The 25,008-nt window shown below is 52.6% G+C and overlaps 1 protein-coding gene across 1 annotated transcript; it reads left to right on the top strand.

The window, feature by feature from the left end:
- Positions 1–1,596: 1,596 nt before the first annotated feature.
- Positions 1,597–19,227, top strand: TFAP2E (transcription factor AP-2 epsilon). Its single transcript, XM_059136616.1, has 7 exons — positions 1,597–1,623; positions 1,924–2,397; positions 2,771–2,822; positions 14,113–14,335; positions 15,667–15,785; positions 16,274–16,415; positions 18,088–19,227. The coding sequence occupies exons 1-7, from the start codon at positions 1,597–1,599 to the stop codon at positions 18,368–18,370; spliced, it is 1,320 nt and encodes a 439-aa protein (XP_058992599.1). The 3' UTR covers positions 18,371–19,227.
- The last annotated feature ends 5,781 nt before the right edge of the window (positions 19,228–25,008 follow it).

A 25,008-nucleotide genomic window follows, 5' to 3' on the forward strand; every position in this document is an offset into this window, starting at 1 on the left:
GCACCTGAGGGGTAGGCAGTACAGCACAGAGAGAGGCTGTAGGCAGACCACCCTGGCTCTGCCACTTCTCTGGCTGCTGGCTGCTCCATGATGATGTTGGCCAAATCCATTCACCTACCTCCCTGTGCCACATCTTCCTCACCAGAGAGCATGACGGTGAAGCAACCCAGTACTCACCAGGTACTTAACACAGAACACCGCACACTCTGTAATAAGTACTTGCTGTGATTATTTCAGAATTCTATGTTTTTTTGTCTGAGCATCTTCTCGCCTTTTTTTTTTTTTTTAAACATCTTCCTTCTGCTTTTTAAATTCCTATTCTTCTTAGTATTCCTCTCATTCCCTTTCTTTAATCCTTGATCCTGCTTCTGCGGCAGGGGGGCAGAAGAGGAGAGGGTTGGGTTTTGGGAGAAAGGTGGATGACTGAAGGGACGGGAATGTCCTTGGGAGACAGCCAAGCCTGCCATGGTAACCCGCAAACACACAGCCTGCACATGTCAGGGTGCTGACTGCACACCATCCATATGGGGCATTTAGACATACCTTCACCCAACAGTCTCTCATGTGTGTGTGTGTGTGTGTGTGTGTGTGTGAGACAGACCTCCACTCAGTCAGCCCAGGCTCTCCTGGCTTCAAAAACATCTGGAGTCCTTTTCTGGTGGAACCCTTGCCCAATTCCCAGCTGGACAACCCTCTTTGTTGGTGTGTCCAGCTACCTCAGACCCTTGCTTAGCACTGGGAGTTATCAGCCCCTGGAGAAGGCTGAGTGAAATGGGCACCTTTAGAGGGTCTTTGATCCAGAAACATTCAGAAAGACTGTAATGGCTCTCTATGTGTGTATGGCGCGTACACACATCACACGCTGACACATGTGTGCACATGAGCCAGTGGGCTTGGGTTGGCAGCTCTCAAACTTCTTCCACATTGACGATGGCCCATCCACAGTCCGGTGAGGGGGTCAGTGAAAGGACTGATACCCATTTTACAGACTAGGAAGCTGAGGATGAGAAAGAGTAGTGCCTTGCTCAAAGGCAAATAAAGGCGGTAGCGCTGAGATTCAAAACCACCATCCCTACATCCTAGCCTCCAATCCTTCTCTGTTTCACCGCAGCTGGAACTTTGAGCCCAGAAGGCGGCTCAGACCAGCGGGGGTTGGATTCACGCCCCGCTACCCACCCCACGGGGTCGCGCCAATGCCACGCCTCCCCTTGAACCGTCGCTGGAGAGAAGGGAGAAAGCGGCCACAGCGTGTCTCTTTAATGCGCGCCCCGGAGGCCCAGCGCGCCCCCGCCACTATAACTGGAGTGCATGGAGAGGGCTGCGCTCAGAGGAAGGAGGGCGGGCGCTGGGCACCCGTTGACCGACTTTCCCAAGTGCGATCTGCGCCCGTCCGGCCCACGTCCCGCCCCCATGGACCTGCCCCGGGGCGCCTACAGCTGAGGACCCGACGCCCGCCGGGCTGCGGGCCGAGCTGCACCCCGCCGCCCCAAATAGCACCCGCGTGCTGTACAGGATCCCCGCGCCTCTTCCCGCGGCGCTCGCCGTCGGGCGAGGGCTCAGCCGCAGCCACGCCCCGCGCCCCGCGCCACCCGCCCCATGCTGGTGCACACTTACTCCGCCATGGTGAGTAGTCTAGGGGCGCGGGATCGGGGAACCCGAGCGCCCGGACCTGCCGAACCTCCACCTCCAACGAAATCTCGGCAGGAGGGGGCCGCAGGGACTCCGCCAGCTGCGAACCGTGAGGGTGCGCACCGGACACCCCTATCCTAGCTCGAGGCTCCCGCGCCCGCGGGCTCCTCCGAGCTAGACCTCAGGCCCGGGCAGGACGGCAGCCGGATCCCCGAGAGCTGAGGACGGTCCTCTCGGGGACCGGGGTCGTTCAGCTACCAGCGGGTCGCCTAACGCGCCCCTCTCCTTCCCCAGGAGCGCCCCGACGGGCTGGGCGCAGCGGCTGGCGCGGCCCGCCTGTCGTCTCTGCCCCAGGCGGCCTATGGGCCGGCGCCACCGCTCTGCCACACGCCAGCCGCCACCGACTTCCAACCACCCTACTTCCCGCCGCCCTACCCGCAGCCGCCACTGCCTTACGGCCAGGCGCCCGACGCCGCTGCCGCCTTCCCGCACCTGGCCGGGGACCCGTATGGCGGCCTCGCGCCCCTCGGACAGCCGCAGCCTCCACAGGCCGCCTGGGCCGCGCCCCGCGCCGCCGCCCGCGCCCATGACGAGCCACCGGGTCTGCTGGCGCCGCCCGCCCGCGCCCTGGGCCTCGACCCGCGCCGCGACTACGCCGCCGCGGTTCCCCGGCTCCTGCACGGCCTAGCCGACGGCGCGCACGGCCTGGCAGACGCACCCCTCGGCCTCCCTGGGCTGGCGGCGCCGCCCGGCCTAGACGACCTGCAGGTGAGGCCCGAACGGTCCGGGATGGGCCAGGACCGGCCGCGGGGATTTAGGACTCTAGCTGGAGGCACGGTGACGAAGGCGGGCGTCCCACTCGTCTCTCACCCTGCCACCTCTCACTCATGACTCCGAGGAGGAGCCCAAATCTGGGTTACATGCTGCCTGTCCATTCAGGCGGCCTGGCACTGAGTCAGTGCGTGGTGCCTGGAGGGCGGCAACCCCTGGTGGAGTCCTGGCCCTGCCTGTGGCTGCCTCAAGTGTAGGTGGAGAGCACTGGGCCTAGCGGACAGGACCAGGACCAGCGACTGCAGGGACTTGGGAAGTGACAGGGGACTAGGTCCATAAGCCCCCTTACCACTGCCTCTCCTATTTTCAGGCCATGGATGATATGGGAATGAGTCTTCTGGACCAGTCCGTAATCAAGAAAGGTAAGGAACAGCGTGCATCAGCCAGGGCAGAACTGGGGGAGATGGTGCAGGCTCCCCTCACACGGACCTGTTTTCTTCCCTGTGGAGCTTGCTTCCTCTGTGTCGCTGTCTTCTAGCCATTAGAGGGGCAGCAGAGGCTGGGGTCCTGGCCAGAGCTTGAGCAGAGGGGCAGGTTGATGGGTTGGCCCTAGGGCCTGCCGTCTGGGGTGGGCTGAGCCCATCGGACTCATTCTGCAGCAGACCCTCTGTGTGGCTTGGCCTTTTCCTACCAAGGGGAGGGTGTTCTTGTAGATCTGGAAATAATTTGCAGAACGAGTTAAACTACTTTCCTGTTTTCTAAGAGGTGGGAAAGGGTGTGCAGTTCCCATGGGTTTCCTTAAATGATTTCCACATTACGGTGCCTTACCATTTCTTAAACAGGCAAGATTTCCTTCCCCGAAGGACCTTGGGGTCAATTAATGGGGGGGGGGATCAAGTTTCCCCCAGGGAATTTTCTATCCTTGCAGGAGCCTCTTTCCACATTTAGGGTTGCAGGAGTTGGTATGTGGATATCGTGTGTTAGTCTGAGTATAGGAGGATCAGGACCTGCCTGATCCTGGATGTCCTGTGTGAGTTCAGGGTCCACACATGTCTGGTATGTTCCTTTCCTGGGTGTCTTTCTGGTATTTCTTGGCGTGTAAGTGTGGTCCTGTTGCTGGGCGTGCAATGCATATCCACTATGTTGGTGTATATTTCTGAGTGTTTGGGAGTCTGTGTGAGTGTGTGCGTGCGTGTGTGTGTGTGTGTGTGTGTGTGAGGGTCTTTGTGTCCTGGAATTTGTTCTCTGGTTCTGAGGATCTCTGAGTATGCAAGGATCAGTTCCTGTGTGTTTTGGGAGGGTGTTTGTGTCTCTGCACTAGTAGGAGCGACGGGTTTGAGACCTGCCCTCCACTGGATTTTCCAGCTGGAGGACCAAATTCTAGACATGCCAGGAAAAGGTGAGAAGGAGAGAGATTGAGATACAGAGGCAGAGGGGTCCAGGCTTTGGGTGGGCTCCTTAGATTTGGGGCCAGTGCCCCAGGAGGAACTTGGTGACACACACAAGCTTGTGGTGCCTGAGGCAGGCACAGCTCCTGCAGGATTTGGATCCAGCCATTTTTCAAGAGTGAACTCAAGTCCAGGCACTGTTTGGACACCACGCGATCTCACAGCGTTCTCACGGGAGACTGGGACTGAGGCTGGGGTGTGGGGGCGGGCTGGGGGCTGGACTTCTAGGAGTGGGACTGGGTTACTAGGGCCTGAGAGTTAGTCGGACAGCCTAGAATGTGTGGGGAGTAAGAAGAAGGGACAAGCTTCCCGGAACTTAGGGGAGAGCCTCCAGGTGTTGGGCTGTGTCACCTGGGGATGTGGATGTGGAGAGGAAGCCCAGAACTGGCCTCCTGGAGTAGTCACTGCTGCCTTGGCTTAGTGGACTTTTTGGACCCCGTGGGAAAGCAGAGCTCTGTCTGCGGTTGGCAAGAGCCTGCCCCTGGGCTGCGTCCACCAGGAGATATGATCATGGTCCCCGCCCCCAGTTCCGGACTCCTGCCCACGCTGGCGGGGGCTGGGGCGGGTTGCGGGATCTGCTAGGCTCACTGACTCCCTGGAGGAGGCCGGACTCCCGCCTTCGGGGTAGGAGCTTGGGAACCTCTGCCCGGGGGAAGAGTGAAGGATCAGCTTGGGCTCTGAGCACCTTAAATTCCAATCCCCAGGCCAGAGCCAGCACTGGGAACTGGCTGCGAGGAGGCGCTGAAATTGCCCTGAGTTGGTTTCTCTCAAAGGACATCAGCTGTCCTAAGTTCTGGGTCCTAGGTGTGCGCCGGAATCCCCAACAGCGGTCCCAGGACCACAGTGAGGGCAGTCGGGGTGTCGCGAGTGCGGCCCGCGGGGCCCGGTGGGGCTGATGTGGGCGCTGGCGCCGCGCTGGGCGTCCCGGGCGCGGGCGCGGGGGCGCACACCGGCCGTACCGCGGTGCCAGCCTTTCGGTGGCCGAGCGCCGCGAGATGGAGCGCGGGGACCTGGGTGCGCCACCCTGGACGACGAGTCACAACCTGGAGCGCGGCGGCAAAGGACCAGGGGTGCAAGCTCCAGGCTTCCTGCGGAGGGAAGCGCCTGGTTCGCTAGCCGCGAGCTCGGCCTTCCACCCGCGCGCTGCGCCTTCGGGAGGAGAGAGGGTTAGTACTGGCGCTTTCGAGCTTCGCAAACGCCGAGGCAGAGCTGATGATCCCCGAAGGGCCTCGCCTAAGGGGCCGCATGGACGAGCGACAGCGCGGAGCCGCTGCGGCTAAGCAGGTGCGCCGGCCGGAACCCGGCGCGCAGCGGGCAGTTTTCGCCTGGGATTTGCGCCGTCACTGCAGGACTCGGTGTGGATTAGCGTCCTTCTTCGGCCTCAGGCCCTTCCGATGACATCGAGAGCCCCTGTAAGATCCTGAAGCCCTCTGGCGCCCGCCGGAGGTAGTAGGGGACCCAGCGGCCCCCGTGGACCCTGGAATGATAGGAAGTCATTTTGGGCTCGCTGAAGCATCCGATTCCTCCAGCAGCTCCAGGCCCTGGCGGGAGGGACAGCTGAGGTTGAGGCCGGGCAGTCGAGGCCCTGGGTGCGAAATCGCAGCCACCCCGGCCCTACCCCTGAAGCCGTCTTCCTATCGCAGATGTATCGCCAAAGAGGGAAGCCTGGGAGCTCTCGAGGGTCCCGACCTTGCTTATAAAACTTTCCATATTCCAGGCACTTACTTGTCCTGGGGAGAAGGGAAGCGAAGCCTCTGCCCCGCTGTACACTTCCCTGTCGGCTGCCCCTTGCAGCCACGGAGTGAGGCCGGAGGCGGCAGATGGAGCCGAGGCGGACCCAAGGAGAGGCCGGAACCCTCCATTTTCTGCCCACGTTTGTTACCTCCAGTTTCATAACCTGCCCCAGGAGCACGGAAAGCAAGCGGGACTGGTGGGGGACACACACCTGGATGGGAATATTTTCTAGCCGAGAAAAGTGGTGAGGGGGATCGGTACTGGTCGTGTGAGAGCTCAGAGGAGGATAGCAGAGTGCCTGAGTCTGGGGGCTTCCTACAGGAGAGGTTAGGACGGTCTCGGCAGGTGTTCCATGGGTGCTGGTTGAATAAATGAGTGATGGTTTTTGAGGTCTGAGCACACCGGGAGAGAGGTTGTAGAAAGGTTGTAGAAAGGGCAGAGCTATTTTCACCACCCTAGGCACAGCATGTGCAAACGCCCTCCACTGCGGAAAAGCCAGCTACCTTACAAAGGTTAAAATCTGCCGGGGTTTCAAGTTCTGCAGCCACAGCTGGAGGGAAAGGGTTCGGGGATGAGAACTGAGATCAATCACTCCTCCTCTCGGGGAGAGTGGGTGGTTGCCTCGTTGGGGGCGGGAACATCCCCTTTGTGGAGCCCTGTGGTCCAACCTCAGGGTCTCCAGGGCACCCTCTCGCTGCTCAGCTTGGCTCTAGGGAAAGAAAGGGAGATGGGGAGGGTCTGGGCTTCCCAGTGAATCCCTGCAGGCCAGGCCTCTGGTGAGTGAATGAAGTACTCACCTCTGAGACAAAGATTATATAAATAATATCTATATATTTTAAAGATTTATTTATTTACTTTAGAGAGGGAGGGAGAGAGAGAGAGAACGTTCATATAGCAGGAGGGAGGGGCAGGGGAAAGGGAGAGAATCCTCAAGGGACTCACGGCTCAGCACAGCACCCCCGAAGGGCAGAATCCCAGGAAATCATGACGTGAGCTGAAATCAAGAGTCAGACACTTAACCAACTGAACCACCCAGGCACCCCAGGTAAATAATGTATCTGTTTTTTGTGGGTTTTTAAAAGATTTTATTTATTTATTTGACAGAGATCACAAGTAGGCAGAGAGGCAGGCCGAGAGAGAGGGGGAAACCGGCTCCCCGCTGAGCAGAGAGCCTGATGCAGGACCCTGGGATCATGACCTGAGCCAAAGACAGAGGCTTTAACCCACTGAGCCACACAGGTGCCCTGTAAATAATGTATCTTAGTGCAATACTTTAGTATAAGAAGTACTGCCAAAAATCCACAAGAAACAAAAATCAAGGTTTTACATAATGAGAGGATCTGACCCACCACTTCTACATGCCTCCCCAGAGACTGAAAACCCAGTACCCAAGCAGATAGGGTTTGGATGATAGCTGAGGGCCACATAGGACAGGAGAGTGAAGGTTAGTTAGTGGGAAGGAAACTTCACCAGCAGGCCCCACGAAGGGCGGGTGACAGAGAGGCTCAAGTGGGCTGGGAAGGTCTGCCTTCCTCCAGCCGCTCCCCTCCCCCGCTCTTGGCCAGCGTACCCCAAGGGTAGGCTAAAAACACCATGTGCATCAGAATCCCTTGGAGGTGCTTATTTAGAAAATGCCAGATTTGGGGCGCCTGGGTGGCTCAGTGGGTTAAAGCCTCTGCCTTCGCCTCAGGTCATATTCCCAGGGTCCTGGGATCAAGCCCCACATCGGGCTCTCTGCTCAGCAGGGAGCCTGCTCCCTCCTCTCCCTCTCTCTCTCTGCCTGCCTCTCTGCCTACTTGTGATCTCTGTCTGTCAAATAAATAAATAAAATCTTTAAAAAAAAAGAAAAAAGAAAAGAAAAAGAAAATGCCAGATTTCATGGGCACCACTCCACATCTACTGAATGAGAGTCCCTGAAGTATGGCCCTGGAACTTGCATTTCTTAACAAATTTATTGAATTAAAATGTACAGATCTTAAAAAATCACCCATTTAAGAGTATGATTCAACGATTTTTAGTAATTTATAGTTGTGTAGTCATTACCACAATCAGTCTTTTTTTTTTTTTTTTTTTAAGATTTCATGTATTTATTTGACAGAGAGAGAGCACACAAGCAGGGAGAGCAGGAGACGGAGAAGCAGGCTCCCAGCTGAGCAGAGAGCCTGACATAGGGTTTGATCCCAGAACCTTGGGATCATGACCTGAGCTGAAGGCAGACGCTTAACAGACTGAGCCATTCAGGTGCCCCTACCACAATCATCATCCCCTAAAATTCCTCCATTCCTATTTGTAGTTAATTCTCATTCCCACCCCCAGCCTTAGGCAACCACTGATCTGCTTTCTTTCTATATATTTGCATAATCCGGACATGTTATATCAATGGAATAAATAAAGATGCCCACAGGTGCATCTCTCCTTTTACTCAGCATAATGTTTTCGAGGTTCATCTGTGTTGTAGCAGGTGTGAGTAGCCCCCTTTCTTCGTGTTGCTGAGTAGGCCTCTACTGCTCGCTTGAAACACATTTTGTGTATCCATTCGTCAGCTGACGGACACCTGGGTGGTGCCCACTTTTTGGCTCCTGTGAATAATGCTGCTCCAATCATTCGCATACATGTCTTTGCGTGGACGTGAGTCCTCATGGCTCTTAGGTCAATTCTGGGGGATGAAATTGCTGGATGTTATGGTAAGTTTGTGTTTAATATCTTAAGAGCCTGGCATGCGGTTTTCTAACGGGACTGTTCTGTTTTACATTTCTACTAGCAACAGCACGAGAGGGTTCTTCACCTACTCTTGATGATGTCTTATCTTTTTCTTTTTTTTAAAGATTTATTTATTTATCTTAGAGAGAGGGAACCAAGGAGCACGAGTGAGAGGGGCAGAGAGAGAGAGAATCAGATGCCCCTCTGAGCGCGGAGCCTCACTTGGGGCTCCATCCCAGGACCCATGAGATCACGACCCAAGCCAAAACCAAGAGTCGGACGCTTAACCGACTGTGCCACCCAGGCGCCCCAGTATTGTCTGTCTTTTTTACGATAGCCCTTGTGGTAGTACCTCAGTATGTTTTGATTTGCATTTCCCTAATAACTAATGATGTTGAGCACTTTTTCACGTGCTTATTACCCACCCATTTGTCATTTTTAGTGAGCTATCTATTCACATATTTTGACCTTTTTCCAGTTGGGCTGTTTATCTTATGATAGAATTACAAGAATTCTTTACATATTCTGGACATGCATCCTTGATCAGACATGTGATTGTCAAATGTTTTCTTCAAGCTGATGGTTTGTCTTTCAGCTTTTTTGGTAGTACCTTTGAGGTGCAAGGATGTTTAATTTTCCTGAAGTCCACTTTATCATTATTTTCTTTTGTGGATCATGCTTTTAGGGTTGAATCCAGGAACTCCTTCCCCAGCCCAAGAGCACAGAGATTTTTCTCCTATGTTTTCTTCTAGACAGAATTGAAATTGTAGTCAGTTTTCTGGGAGAATCTTTTGTACTCTCCCCAGATTCTGTAGTCAGACCGTATCTACCACCTGTGGACGGAGTGTATAGACAAGTGCGTGGGTTTGTCTGACAGGTTGGACAACTAGGAGCTCTTGCATCTGTAGTGTCTTGGCTTCTGCTTGTGTAATGGAGGGGGGCAGGGGGAGGCAGTGGGGACACCATGAGTAGACCATTCAGCCCCAGGAATTCAGTCCCCCACTGGTGTGGGAGACAAACACCAGTGTCCCTGCTTTGCAGACTGTGCTAGTGTAATTCCTGCCTCCATGACTGTCCCTTTCTTGTGCCATCCACTTCTCTAACTTTGGGTCCCATTGCTCTTGCCATTGAGGGAAGAGGCTCTGAGGAAAAGGGGAAGGACAAGTGGGGCGTGGGGAGTGAGGAGGGAGCAGCAGAGTCTGTCCCTCCATATCCAGACATACGTCCACCTGTCATACACCTACACTTAGCAGCACCTATATTTGCATACCTTGGGCAAACACTCCGTGTTTAACTATATGGACAGGAGCAGGAGCCCTTGCAGGTACCCGTATGCATGTGGCCACATCCCTGCAAAACTCAGGGGGGCAGAAACTCTGTCTGCATGTATAGCTGGGGCCCAGTCTTGTTCAGTGAGTAAGTGTGCACATGCACAGTCTGACCCTCAGTGCTCTGTCCATGACAGGCATTGCGGTGTGTGTGGTCGTTTTTGTGATTCGCATTGATCTCTGTTTGCATGTGCACAAACAGCCTCATGCAGCCTTGGTCTCCCTCCCCTCATACAGAGCCTGGCCTCAGGGAGCACCTGGTTTGGGATGGAGGAGGCTGCTGGAGGAGAGAATTTTCTGTTCCTTCTGACTGCTTTCTCTGGCTAGGGGTCATGGGAAGGAGAATGGTCATTCTGCCCTTCTATTTATTTACTTATTTTTTGAAAAAAGATTTTATTTATTCATTTGACAGAGAGAGAGCACAAGCAGGGGGCGTGGCAGCCAGAGGGAGAGGGGGAAGCAGGCTCCCTGCTGAGCAAGGAGCCATGTGGGGCTCGATCCCAGAACCTTGGGATCATGACCTGAGCCAGAGACAGATGCTTAATTGACTGAGCCATCCAGGCACCCCCCCCCCTTTTTAAAGCCTTCTTTTTAGTTTTTTAATTCATCAATTTGTAGTTGTTCTTTTTTTAAAGTCAAGCTTGAGGTATAAATAATGTTACGCCTGCATTTATTTACATTTTGACAAATCCAAACATACGGTCATGTAACCACTACGATATAGAGTAGTCCCATCACCCCAAAGAAGTGCCCTCCAGAGAGAGGGACAAGGGTGAAGAGGGAACCACATACAGGCCTGGGAGACAAGGAGCAGGAGGTGGGCATGGCTCCCGTTGTCTTTCTGTCTCGTGTCCCTGTGTCTGTTGAGTTAGGACATCTCTGCTCCTCACTCTGGGAGGGGGCTGGGACTAAGAAGCGGGCAGCGAGGCAGGGTGGAGCCGAGAGCAGCATCAGAGACTGTTTCTAATTAAAACGTTGATTTTTGTCACCAGGTCTTTTTTACATTAATTTTTATTTTTCAAGATACTGCATTAAAAGAGCACCTTGGTCGTGTAGTCAGTTAAGCGTCCGACTCTTGTTTTCAGCTCAGGTCCTGATCTCCGGGTCGTGAGATTGAGCCCAGAGCAGGGCTCGGTGCTGAGCGTGGAGTTGGCTTAAGGTTCTCTCTCTCTCTGCCCCTCCCCTCCTCAATGTATATTGCATTAAAATACTGTTTATCTTGCTTGCTGAGTTTTTGGTGCCTCCTTAGATTTTTGCCCCCAAGGCAAGTGCTTCACTTGCCTCCCCCTCGTTGGTCCTGCTCTGGGGACAGAGACTTGCCTGGGGTAGAATGTGTGCTCTTCATTCCCTCCACATTCTGCCCTTTTCCTCTTCTTCCACTCGCCCCGTCTGTAATCTCTTGGCCCCTCTCTGGTACCCGAACGGGGACCCAGGGAGGAAGGGCTGTTTTACTACCCATCGCTAAGACAGGGACGAGGTTCTCCCGATGCCCACCCTCTCCCCCAGTCTGGGCTGTGGGCCATGACTCTTCTGTCCATTTCAGGTCTCCACTCATTTATCCCACATGCACTGAGGCCCACTTGCGCTGAGTCCCTGCCCTCAAGGCCCACTCCTCGTTAATGGGGAAGACAGCAGTGGAATCAGACGTAAAGTGCGATGAGGTCAGGGCTAGAGGGTGAGAGGGGCTGGGGTCGTGGGCCTGGAAAGCAGCCAGGAAGCTTTGCACCAGTGCCCGGTGCCCACGCTGCGGCTTGGGGAGGAGGGGCCTGCTCAGGAATACGGAGACAGTGAGCCCTTCTGTGGGGCCCAAAGAGCTAGCGCCCTGGCATCCCCCACCCCAGGAGGCAAGGCATAGGTGTGGCCTATGCTGGCTTTTTAAATTTTTTTGAATCGGTTGCCAAGGTTTAAAAATCCTGAGTTCACAGAGAAATCCAGGATCCTGGTTTCATCAGCAAACAAATAACGCGGGAGTTCTGGCAATGTTGGTGTGTCCTGCATGGTAACCCCCAGCCAAGCAGCCGCCTCCTGTAGGGTGGCGCCTGCCCCCCACAGGCTTCCTCATTATCCCTCTTAGAGGTCTAGAGCTGTGCTGTCCACGGTGGGAGCCACCAGGCACGTGTGGCTGTTGGGCACCTGAAATGTGGCAAGTCTGAATTTAGATGGGCTGGAGATGTAAAATAAGCATTGGATTTTGAAGGCTAAGTACAAGGGAAGAATGTAAAATAGCTCATTAATAATCTTTAAAATATTGATGACATGTTTCCACAATAGTATTTTTTGACACACTGGGGTAAATAAAATATGTTAAAATTAACCTCACGTTTCTTTTTACTTTTTTAAAATGGAGCTACCAGAACATTTAAATTTAAATTTATATTCTATTTATATATATAATGTGTGTGTGTGTATATATATACTATATATAAGTACATAGTATATATATAATATAGTATATTTCTGTTCATCAGAGCCTAAAGGACAGATGGGGGACCAGGCAAGAGGGGTAGGCAGCAGCCAGAACACAAAGTGGGCAAAGGAGAGCATTCCATGGACAGCGCTAGGATGACTAAGGATGTGAACTTCGGAGTCTGTGATCAGAGTTCAAGACCCATTTCCGCTTCCTGCTTGCTGTGCCATCCCTCTGAACCTCTCTGAACTTTTAGCTTCTCCAACTTGAAATGGGGATGGAGAACAGCATCTGCCTCACAGAGCTGTTTGTGTAAAACACTTGGTGTACAGTTGGCACTCGCTGAAGGTTAGGCCACCTCGTCCTGTCCAGCTCTGACACTGGGATCTGATTCGAGGGACAATGAGGGCCACGGATGGGTGTCAGTGTGGAGAGTGACGTGTTTCAGAAAGATCCTTTGGGGCGGGGCCAGGGAGACCAGCACAGAGCTGCCCCGAATTTCAGATGGGAAGTGAGTGTCTGTGCACGTGTAGAGAGAAGTGTCTGTAACATCTGGGGCCCGTGGAGAAAGGAGAGCCGCAGGACACAGTGACAGAAGGGATGTGGCGGGAGGGGGCAGCGTGGAGGGCATCACTGAGGTTTCCAGCCGGGAGGGTGGGATTCCACACATCCAGAGAAATCCAGGAAAAGCAGAGGGGCTCTGCCTGGCTGGGAACTGCAGGCCTTAGCTAACTTCTGCATTCCCGGCACACAGGGCTCAGCGAGTAATGGCTGAATGGCTGGAGGGCTCCTGCCTTTGAGACCGCAGTCCAGGGCTTGTTACTGGTTCTCTGTCTAGCAGCTGTGTGATCTCAGGCACACTATTTCACCTCTCTGGGCTTCAGTCTCCCCATCTGTAAAATGGGAATAGTAAACATAGCCCCCTCCCGGGTTGTTCCGTGGACTCAGTGACATGATCCGTGTAAAGTACATAGCACAGTAAGTGCCCAGTTAACTGCTAGTCTCTGGCTTCCCACTTAGTCCCTCCCGGTACAGACACACAAGGACTGCCTTCTCTCCTGCTCTCACTTCCTTGTAGGAAGAGAAGCCCAGGTGGAAGCAAGTACCTCGATTATTCTCTCCTCCCTTTGAGGCCAGGCAGGAGGATGGAGGTTAGACCACAGAAAGAACTTTCTTTAAGGGCCAAGAGTATCCAAGTGGGTTTGTTTTGTTTGTTTGTTTGTTTTCAAGTAGGCTCCACGACCAGCGTGGAGTCCAACACGGGGCTTGAACTCACAACCCTGAGATCAAGATCTGAGCTGAGATCAAGCGTCGGACACTTTACCGACGGAGCCACCCAGGCATTCCTCCAAGTGGGTTTTAGAAAATTAACTTCTCAGAGTCCCTTCCCTGTCCTACACAGATTAGCGGACTGAGAGCTCTTGAGCAGGGGCCTGTGGGGGTATATCTCTTTATTCCTGTCTCTTTGAGCATCCCATAGTGACTCAGCATCCAGGGGGCCAGGACCAGAAGCCTAATGGGGCCATAACCTTCCTGCACCCAGGATGTGGGATCCCAAAGTCCCCAGGCCTTCACTGATCCGGGGGGGGTGGTGGCATGTGGGGGTCATAAGCAGGCAAGGGGGGCTGAGGACTCCTTGGGTTTGTGCAGACCTAGCTGGGCCCTGCGGCAGTGACCCAGAGCTCCTGCCTCCGCATTTGTGGCTCTCTCTTGGATTGCACTTGCCCAGACTCCAGGACTCTGCAGAGGCTGTTTGAGTTAACAGCGCACCAGCCTGACTCAGAAAAGGGAACCCAGGTGCAGGAGCCAGACTCCGGGTTGTTTCCACCACCCTGTTGGCTGAGTGGACTTGGGTGAGTCACGATAAACTCCGCGTGCCTCAGTCTCTTCCTCTGTAAAGCAGGGACAGTAGAACTGTCCTCTGAGAGGCGCTGGGATGGTTCGATGTGGCTGCGTGCCCAGCATGTGGCCTGGTGCCCAGGACACAGTCAGCGCTTCCTCAATGCTCCCGCTCCACAGCTGGCCAGCGTCCGCGTCCTGCGGTCCCCGGCTCAGTGTCGTCTCTCTCCCCCTTGCCCTTGCTTCCATTCTGCAGTCCCCATCCCCTCCAAAGCCAGCAGCCTCTCGGCCCTCTCACTGGCCAAAGACAGCCTGGTTGGTGGCATCACGAACCCCAGTGAGGTCTTCTGCTCCGTGCCAGGCCGGCTCTCGCTGCTCAGCTCAACGTCCAAGTACAAGGTGACCGTGGGGGAGGTCCAGCGGCGACTCTCACCTCCCGAGTGCCTCAATGCTTCCCTGCTAGGCGGTGTCCTTCGCAGGTAGGACGGCCAGCCCACACAGTTTTCTGCCCAAATCCGTGTGATCATTTCAGACCTTCTCCGGGGCGCAGAGAGGGGCCCGCCTCACGCCAGGCCACAGCCTCCTCTCCATCTCTGTCTCCTTAGGGAATTGTGCATGTTCTGGGGGCAGGCCCTGGTCTCCAGCAGCTCCCACAGGTGTGTGGGCCTGGGGGTGGGGGTGGACAAAGAAGGCTGATCACAGAGAAGGGACAGAGGACTGACCTGTGCTGGGCTGGATGGGCCAGGCTGGGGCTGGTGAAGAGAGGGGGCCATCTTCCTCCTTTGCCCCAAGAACGGGACCCCAGGACCCAAGGCCCACTCCCTACAGAACACAGGCCTCTCTGGTGTGTGTGTGTTTTGAGGTCTGTGGTTTGTCTTCATAGCTGGGTGTGCGTCTCTCTCTGTGCAAGTCCTAATGCCCTGGTGGGGGGTATTTGCACTTCAGGGCTAGGAGTCTTGATGTGTGTGAGGAGGGAGTGTGCGTGTGTGTGTGTGTGTGTGTGTGTGGTATAGGGGACAGTTAGGCATATATGTCTCCGTGAATGTGAGTTTCTTTTGTTGCATTGGCTAGAGTGTGTCCTCCTCTGTGTGATGGCGTGCACTTCTAGGGATAGACATATGTGTGTTTACACGTCTGCAGCTCCGTGTTGAGGCTGCATTTGTGCAGGGGTGAGGTTGTCTCTATTCCCGGTCTCTTTGAACACCCCAGAGGGGCTTGTGTGAGTCCGCGAGTGTCTGTACATCTGTCCCTGGGATCCTGGCTCGGTGTGACCTGGGCTTCTGCACCCGTGTGTCCCTCGGAGCCTGAGTCTGCGTGTCTCTGTGTGCGTCTGACGATTGTGGTGTGTGTGTGTGTGTGTGTGTCCTTATCGCTCTCGGTGTGTGTTCGTCTGTGTGCCTCTTTATCTGTGTGTCCCTGGGTGTCTGTGTGTGTCCCTGTGTATCTCTGCATGTCAGGCTCTGTGTGTCCCTGGGTAGCTGTGTATGGCTTGGCTGGAGTGCTAAGGCACCTCAAGATTCTGGCCTATCCTTCCCTACCCAGGCTGTCCTTGCTGCTGTTGAGAGGATTAGAGGGAATTGAGTGGCTCTGGGAGCTGGGTGCTAGGCCCCCCAACCCTACCTTGGCTACGAAGTCAGTGAGGTTAGAAGGAGATTGAGACGAGGCTGAAAGAGGCCCCAGAGCATCCCCAGGGCCAGACCCCAGCTTCAGCAGGGGCAGGTAGGGCAGCAAGGGCCTGTTGGGGCCACTTAGCCATAGGCTTCTTTCTTGTCTTCATAGTGTGTGTCTGTCTCTCTCTGTGCACGTCAAGGGCCAAGTCCAAGAATGGGGGCCGCTGTCTGCGGGAACGGCTGGAGAAGATTGGGCTCAACCTGCCAGCTGGCCGTCGCAAGGCTGCCAATGTGACACTTCTGACGTCACTGGTGGAGGGTGAGTGAGGCCTGAGGGTGGGTGTGAGTGTGAGTATGCGGGGACCTGTGTCACCCAGTGGGGCTGTGTGACTGTCCCTAACACTGTCATGTATAAGGAAGGGGTGTATGTGATACACGTGTATAGTCTTCATGTGTCTGGGCATGCGCACTCGTTTGTGTGTGTGGGTTTGTGGAGGGTTGGAGAGGAGTGGCCAGTGTTTGGGTGGGGTGAAAGGAAGAAGGCTGGGGACTCTGGGCTCGCTCATGTCGAGCCCAGGCTCTGGGATACACAGTGGGCTCAGCAGCCACCCATGAGCTTAGAGCTCATCCCCTAGGGTCCCAATGGAGGGCAGCGGGCTTGGGGCTGAGGCTGTGCTGGGAGGGAAACCAGAGGAAGGTATCTATAGGAGGGGGTGGGGTAGAATGACTCCCAGCCAGGGGGAGGGAGGTTCAAGGCCAGGCTCCAGACTCAAAGGTATTCAAGGCTCTGCCTCTCTTCTCCGGCAGGAGAGGCCGTGCACCTGGCCCGAGACTTCGGCTACGTCTGCGAGACTGAGTTCCCAGCCAAGGCAGCTGCTGAGTACCTGTGCCGCCAGCACGTGGACCCCGGGGAGCTTCACAGCCGCAAGAGCATGCTGCTGGCCGCCAAGTGAGTGAGGGAGCTCCGCGGGGGTGCCCTGGGGCACCGTGCACTAGGCACACGGAGGGGCAGCGTGGATGCACACACCGGGCAGGGGCACTGTGGACACCACTCAAGAGCACAAGTGATGTACGAGAGGCACTGCATGTGCGCACAGTGAGGCACCACGCGGGGCCCACCATGGGGCACACGAGGACACGCGAACATACCTGGGTTCTGTGCATCAGCAAAACTGGAGTCACTGCCCTATGGCATCACCACCCCCATTCCCACCACGGTGGTCTTGCTCCCCCCGCCCCCTCGCCCCCCCCCTTGCTCCTCAGCCCTTTTGCTCCGTCCATTTCCATCAGGGCACCAGTGCTCACCCAGCCACAAGTTGGCCCTCCCTTATCCTTACTTCACAAGTGACCCCCTTCAAGTCCTGCTGGGGGCTCCCCCACTGCCCCTCCCACGCTGCCGCCTCAGCTCTGGCCTGCTGATCTCACTCCTGGACTTCATCCCAGGGCTCCCCTGTTCCCCCTGCCTTCCTGCACGTGTCCTTCTCCCCTGCCCAAGAATCTTCAGTGACTCCCCACCTGCCACATTGATTTTCAAGCTAGGTTCGCTGGGGATGCTTTAGGGCCTGTTTAATGAACTGGTATTACATTCAGATTTAGTTTTTAGAAGAAAAGACAGAGAGAGGGAAGAAGAGGAAGTCTAGACTCCTTGGAGGGCCCCACAATCTGGCGAGCACAAACCCCACCCACTGCGACTGACCTTCTTGTGTCCCCCGCCCTCATGTCTGCTGCTTAGAACACCATCTGGTCCCCCATCTAAGGCAGTCCTAATGCAGTCAGATCCCACCTCCGCCCTCGTCCTCTGGGACTTTCTCAGGCTCCTGAGGCAGCAGAAGTGGAATTACAAACTCAAGGGACGGCCCTGTCTCATGGGACCTTTGAGGCTGTTCTTATCATTGCTGGAGAAACATATCCAGGGCAGGGCTCCCCTCACCCATGAGTCCTCTAACTCATCAAGACGTCCTGCGGCTCAGTCATGTGTAAAATGCTGACTGGGTTCCATGGCGATGCACAGGTGAGACAAGGGTACATCCTCCCGCCTGAGCCCCATGCAGGATGCAAAGAAACGGGTAATGGCCACAGACTGGAAGGAGAGCTCCCAGCTTCATCACCTGCACAGGCCGGCCGACCTATCTGAAACCAACTTTCGTATGTGATGAGGATGACGATGATTATGTAGGTTTGTTGTGAGGACTCAGATGAGGTGGCCAGTGCTTGGCACAGCCTTTAGGCCTCACTTCACGGTCACTGCCAGCATTGGTTCAGCAGGTCATTGTTCCCTAATTACTTCAAAGGCAAAGGTCTGTGAAGAATTGGGTGTTTGGGATGGGAGCGGCTGAGGGGATCGAGGCAAGTTTCCTGGATAACATAGGAGAGCTGGACTTTGAACGTGGTCAGGACATCCACAGGAAGAGACTATAGGGTATTGGCAAAGCCTGTTCACTAGCTGTGTGATATTGGGCAAGTCAGTCAGTGTCTCTGAATCAGCTTCCTTTTCTGTAGAATGGGTATGATCATCATTTGCAGACTATTGACAGGGTGAGCAATCATAAATACATAAACATTGTCACACACACAATAGGTCCTTCTCTAGGCTCAGACTTTTGTCCTCTAACCCCCACCAGGCAGATCTGCAAGGAGTTTGCAGACTTGATGGCTCAAGACCGCTCCCCGTTGGGCAACAGCCGCCCAGCACTCATCCTGGAACCTGGAGTACAGAGCTGCCTGACACACTTTAGCCTCATCACCCATGGCTTTGGTGGGCCCGCCATCTGTGCTGCCCTTACTGCCTTCCAGAACTACTTGCTGGAGTCACTCAAGGGCCTGGACAAGATGTTTCTAAGCGGTACGGGCAGTGGGCACGGTGACACCAAGGCTTCAGAGAAGGATGCCAAGCACCGGAAGTAACTGTCTCCGCTACCTCATCCCAAAGAGGTTGCCAAGGCCTGAAGTGAGGCCTTAGTTCCTGGGAGTGGGCCCGAAAGGATTAAAAGGCAGAGCTTGTGTCAGGCCAGAAAGAGAACATTCATCCCAAGACCCCGGAGTGAGAGGTTGGAGAAGGGGAGGTGGCTTCTCTGTGGCTGTTTGTCGAGAAGGGCCCAGAGCTCTGTCGCGTGTGTGCAGTTTTCTGACCCTTAATTGCTGGTAAGTGCTTGGACAGGAATGGCATGGAGAAGCCTGGTCTTGAGGCTGAGCCCCGTGCATTAGGGTGCCTGGGCAGAGGTAGATTCTCCTAGAGGCTAAGGCCCTGATGTTTTTACTTATGGCTGGGGGGAAATTGTTAACAAACCAGACGTGTTGAGGAGATGGCATCCCTCACCCCAGCATCTCCGACCCCCAGAAAAGGGGTGCTGGTGAGAGGCCCCCGTGGGTCCTGGAACCATCCCACTTGGGGAGAAGTGGGCAGGGGAAGCCCTCAAGGGGCAAAGATAAAGCACACATTGCAGAACTTGAATCCAGGCTGCATGTCACAGTCCTCTTGCTGTCCTATTTATTTATGTATGTTGTAATTAAATTTGAAAGTCTAAAAATGTCGAATGCAACTTATTTATACCGAGTTGAGGATTCTTGTTTCATTGTTTTCTGCTTTACGCACCAAGATGTCCAGCTGGACCAAGACGGAGAGGGTGTGTTTGCTCACAAAGGGCTGGGGGAGGGCCAGGGGGCTTGGGGAAGAAAGATTATGTCAGAGATCATGAGGTTTTCACGAAGATTTTGTATTTGCTGTTGTTTCTCTTGACCCTATAATCGATGTACCTCTTTGGCTCTCCGACTTTTTCATTCTCTTAATAAAATTTTTTCACTGGATATAAAACCTCCCTGTCCTTCTTCAGCCCAGGCCTAGATTTGCCTCTCAAGTGGGGAGGGGCCTCTGAGGGAGAAATCATAGGAGGGGGCTGTGGGTACCAGGGTGTGTTGCGGGGGCTGCAGAGAGTGTATCTATCTGCTTCATCAGTGTGGCTGTCATCTGTGTGTGTGTGTGTGTGTGTGTGTGTGTGTGTGTGTCTGTGTCTGTGTGTGTGTTTAAGAGAAGTGGATCCCAGGTGTGTATGTGTACTCTTGGACTCGGCGGGCCTGTGTCTAAAAGTGTCCATCTAGCTGTGGGTCTATGTGATGTATTACCATGACTGTTGGTGTTGGGTCTGTATGTGTCAGTATGGATGCTGGTGACTGTGAATGTCCGGTGCTAGTCTGGCTGTCTTCTTAAGGATTTCATTCTTCAGGCAGCCTTTCCTGGATCCATCAGTGTCTCCTTCTCTACACAGCCATCTACTACATCACTCCCCGAAGCATTCCTGTTCTAGGGTCTGTCACCTTACAAAACATAAACCTTCCCCCATTTATCTTCCTCAGTTCAAGTTTGTGAAAGATCAATACCCCTCTGCCTCCACGTCCCCCCTCCCCCATTCACTCTTCAACCCACTTCACTCTGGCTTCCATCCCCACTAGTCTATTGAAATTCACTCAGCAAGGTCACCAGTGGCCACAATGTCAAATACGAAGGCCTTTTTTGTGGGGTTAGCAGGCTCTGACATGACAGACAACTTTCTTTTCTGAAACACTCTTCTCTGGCTCCCAACATCCGGTTTTTCTGACCTCTCTGGTTCCAACTCTGGCTTCCTTCTCTACTTGACCTCTAAGTGTTGCCCTTCCTTGGGGGCGCCTCCCTGATCTCCAGGCTGTGTGTGCGTTAGCCTGTCTGTCCGATGTCTCCACTGGACTAACGGGCATCTCAACTGTACATCCAAAATGCAGTATGACTCAGATTCTCCCATCTCGACCTCCTCCACACTTTCCCTCTGAGAACATGGCACCATCCTCCCCCAGCTGCTCAAGCCAGAAAGTGGGGGGTCATATTTCTTTCCCTACACCCAATTCATCAGCAGACCCATCTTCATCTGTCTCCTCTGCCATGAACCTAGTCCTCGGGACTACTGCAATAACCTTCCAACCGCTCTCGGTTTTGACTGTACACCCTCATACTAAGCCCTGCAATGACCCAGGCTTTGCCTACCTCCAACCTTATCTTAAACTATTCTCTTTCTGATTCCCTTTGAGCTTCCTGCTTGTACCTGCAATTACCACTTAGTCTTATGCTTCCGGGCAGAAGCACTCACTGTGCTCTTTGCCAGGAATGCTCTTCGGCCAGTTGCTTGCAGGTGTGTTGTCCAAGATGTTGAGTGTTTTGCACAAGCGAAGGGAACAAAAGGTCTAGCGATCATCTCCAGGGTAAAGGTCCAAAGATGTGACCTCTTTTCCCAAGAAGGTTCACTCCCTCATACTATCCATATAGAAGACAGAAGGGAGGGATGGCAGGAAGCATGTATGCTCGCTTTGACCAAAGTCCTGGGCCTGGAAAGAGACACTCGACCACTAAAATTGAGACCTTGGGAAGTTGAGGGGATTAAATGAGATGACACATACAGCACTTAAACAATGCCCCACACATAGCAACAAGTCAATATAAGGCTGTAGGTATCTCTAAGGTGAGCAAGGAGGAAATTAGTTTATTACAAATGACTCGGTGGACAACTTTCCCTGTTAACCATGTAGTCTTAACCAAGTCCTATTTTAGAGATAAGAAAATTCTAGTCCAGAGTAACTTGACTAAGGTCACAGAGCGACCAAGAGGAACGCATGCAGGTCTGTCTGATCCACCCCTCCATTCCCACTGCTCCCCATGCCCTCTGCAGAAGGGCTCCCAGATCTGAGTCCAGAGAGGGAAAGCAGGTCCTGCAGTCCGTTGGGCCCCAAGGCTCTGGCCCTCCAGTCTACGGTCAAGATGGTAGCAGGAGAGGCAGGAGTTAGTGTGGGGAATGTAAGTGGCATAAGAAGCTTCAAATGAGGTCTCAGCGTTTGATTCTTCCCAGTAAGGTTTGTTACTCCACAGGGGAAAAAATTGTGTGTTAGCCTCTGAGAAACTGGGTCTAGCCCTAAAGAACAGTAGATGATGATTAAGGGAAAAGCATATACGTGGCTTCTTTTTTGTAAATCAAGGAGCTGTGAATTAAATGGAGAGTGTTTAGACTGGGTGAGCATCAGTTTTTGGAGTTTATATTCATTTAAAGAAAAGACTTTCCTGTTCTATTTTAAAGGCTCATGGGGCTCCAGGAAGAGTAAGAGTAGCCTTTGAATACCTGTCCCACTTTCAAACCTCACGACGTTTGGTGAGTGAGGCTGAGTGGCAGGCCTTTCTTTTTCTACGTCAAACACGTATTCCTAACCCACAGGCCGGAGCTAAGGGAGCAGCAGACAGTTCGAATCCCAAGAAGGCCCCCCACTTCTGCTTCTACACGGCTGCTGCTTTGGGCCAAGGGCCATGCTGAGGAGACAGCGAAAGGACTCCGAGCTCCAGGCATTAGCCAGGATTCAGGCAGAGCAGGCTCAGCCACTGTTCCTGAGCTGGGAAGCCAAGCACTTCTCAAGCTATTTCAGTGCCCTCCTCCACTGTTCCTCATCACTTCCCCAACCTCTTCACCAGTTGGGGCTGCACTTCCCTACCCTGAGGCAAACCAGCTGTTCTCTTCTCCAGCCTATCTCCTCTCACCTCAGGTCTGGAAAGGAATACACTGTTTTCTGTGTATTAATCACTTAAACGCAGATGGGAACCAATCAGAAGACCGTTCTGAGGAGCCTGGGCAGGAGTGTTAAAGAATCAGTGAATTCCCAGTGTTTTCAAACTTCAGGAAATCAATTTAAGAGGGACACAGTTGACATTAAAAAAAAGACAAAATCTTGGGGTGCCTGGGTGGCTCAGTCGATTGGGTGTCTGACTCCTGGTTTCAGTTTAGGTGGTGATGTCATGGGTTGTGAGATCAGGCCCCTGCATCACTGGACTCTGCACTCAGTGGAGAGTCTGTTTGAAAGATTCTCTCCCTCTGCCCTCCCCCTGCTCGCTCTCTCATACATAGATAAGTCTTTAAAATAAATAAATAAATAATCTAGTAGACTGCAGATTAGAAAACATCAGAGTATACCACACTATGACTCAATCACATACATATACATCATTTGTAAGAAAAGCTTCTTGAAGCAATGTTCACCCTTCGTCTAGTAGGTACAAACAGGTGTGGAGTAAAAACGCATGCTGAGTCCATAGAAATTCATTTGAATCAAGGGCTTTACTGGGTATAGAAGAGGGAAAGGAACTTGGGGAGCTAGCATGGAGATTAGGAAATGCCCAGCATGTCAAACTAAAGAACTGTAAGTTCCACTACTGTAAGTAGTGGAAAACCATCAGAAAGGTTTTGTTTGTTTTGTTAAAGATTTTATTTATTTATTTGACAGAGACAGCCAGAGAGGGAACACAAGCAAGGGCAGTGAGAAAGGGAGAAGCAGGCTCCCCGCCGAGCAGGGAGCCCAATGTGGGACTCGATCCCAGGACCCCGGGACCATGACTTGAGCCGAAGGCAGATGCCCAATGACTGAGCCACCCAGGCGCCCCCCATCATAAAGTTTTAAGTGAAAAGAGGTATGAATGATCAAACTTGTAGAGTACAGAGGAAGAACTAGAGAGGAAAGAGGAAAAGTAGAGAGGGTAGAAGGCTGTTAAAATAGTCCAGGAAAGAAGCACCTGGGGGGCTCAGTTTTTAAGCATCTGCCTTTGGCTCAGGTCATGATCCCAGGATCCTGGGATCGAGCCCTACACCGGGCTCGCTGCTCAGTGGGAAGCCTGCTTCTCCCTCTCCCTCTGCTTATGTTCCCTTTCTTGCTGTGTCTCTATCAAATGAATAAATAAAATCTTTTTAAAAAACAGTCCAGGAAAAATTATGAGGGAATAAATCAGAATACTGGGGTACAGATTTTTACTAAAAGAGATTCAGGAACTAATACTGTTAGAACTTGATGACTATGTGAAGGTAGGAGAAAAAGAAGGCACCAAAAATGGTGCTTAGCTGAGTACAATGTGGTATCCTGGCCTATATTCCAGAACAGAAAAAGGATATTAGTGGGCAAACTGGTAAAATTTGAATAAAACCTGGAGTTTAGTTAATACTAACGTACCAACCAATTATGGTTTCTTAGTTTTGACAAATGCACAGTGACTATGTAATATGTTAACTTAGGGAAAACCATGTGAGAGGTATAGGGAAACTCTGTATTATCTTTGCAACTTTTCTGTAAAACCAAGTTTATTTTATTTTATACTCCATTTATTCATGAGAGAGAGAGAGAGAGAGAGAGAGAGAGAGAGAAGTAGTCTCCCCGTGGAGCAGGGAGCCCAATGCAGGACATGATCCCAGGACTCCTGGGATCATGACCAGAGCCAAAGGCAGATGCTTAACCAACTGAGCCATCCAGGCACCAATTAGATTACATTTATTAAAAATAAATGATGCCAGGGTATCTGTCTGGCTCAGTTAATACAGCATCTGATACTTGATCTCAGGGTTATGAGTTCAAGCCCCACATTGTATACAGAGATTACTTAAAAAAAAAAAAAAAAAAAAAAAAAAGATGCCTAGGTTTCTGGTTTGGGTACTTGGGAGCTAGTACTTGGGACCATTATTATCTAAGATGGAATGCTGCAGAGGTCTTCTGGATGGAGTAGATGGTAAAGCCCAGTTTTAGACATGATAGTTCCTATGGCAGGAGGGTAAGCTACTTAGGAATAAGTGGATCTGGAACTCAGGAAAGAGATCTGGATTGGAGAAAAGAGACTGGGAATCAGGGTGGGCTGGTGGGCTTACCTAGATTGTCCTGGGGACACTTAACATTCAGAGGCAGAGAACCATTTCATTCCTAGTGAGGCATGGATACAAAATTCCAAGTTTACCAACAATTATATCCTTACTGAGCACATACCACATGCCAGGCCCTGTTCAAAATGCCTTACATTAATTACCTCATGGAATCCTCCTAACTATCCCCCATGGAATAGATACAATTTTGACCATTTCACGGTTGGGAAAAAAACAGGAAGCAGGACCGCCTATATTTTAGTAGTGGTCCTCTACTGGGGCAAGTACCAGAATCAACTCTGGAGCTTTAAAAATAGATGCCCTAGGGACGCCTGGGTGACTCAGTTGGTTAAGCGGCTGCCTTCAGCTCAGGTCATGATCCCAGCGTCCTGGGATAGAGTCCCACATCAGGCTCCTTGCTCAGCGGGGAGCCTATTTCTCCCTCTGCCTCTGCTGCCACTCTGCCTGCCTGTGCTCGCTCTTTCTCTCTCTCTCTGGCAAATAAATAAATAAACAAAATCTTAAAAAAAAAAAAAAAAAAAAGATGCCCTAGAAAAAGACTCAGAAATCCAGTCAAAAGCCCAAACCCATGCATATTCATAGTTGCACTAGCAGCTGAGCCAGCTGTGGCGATATGAACCATCTCTTTCCCCCACTTATCCAATGATTAACTTCCTTCTTAAGGTATAAAGCATTTACCAGTGGCTTATCAAAGTGTATGATATTCTAAGCTGATGTTAACACAATACTGTTAGTACAAATGCTCTGATCTGTAGAGAGATGGTATTTTATTTCAGATAAACAAAAAACCTATCTGTATTTGATATTAAGAGTAGCACAGAACGAGATAAAGTAGGTCTTATC

The sequence above is a fragment of the Mustela lutreola genome, chromosome 10 (assembly GCF_030435805.1).
Source record: "Mustela lutreola isolate mMusLut2 chromosome 10, mMusLut2.pri, whole genome shotgun sequence".
Taxonomy (NCBI): domain Eukaryota; kingdom Metazoa; phylum Chordata; class Mammalia; order Carnivora; family Mustelidae; genus Mustela; species Mustela lutreola.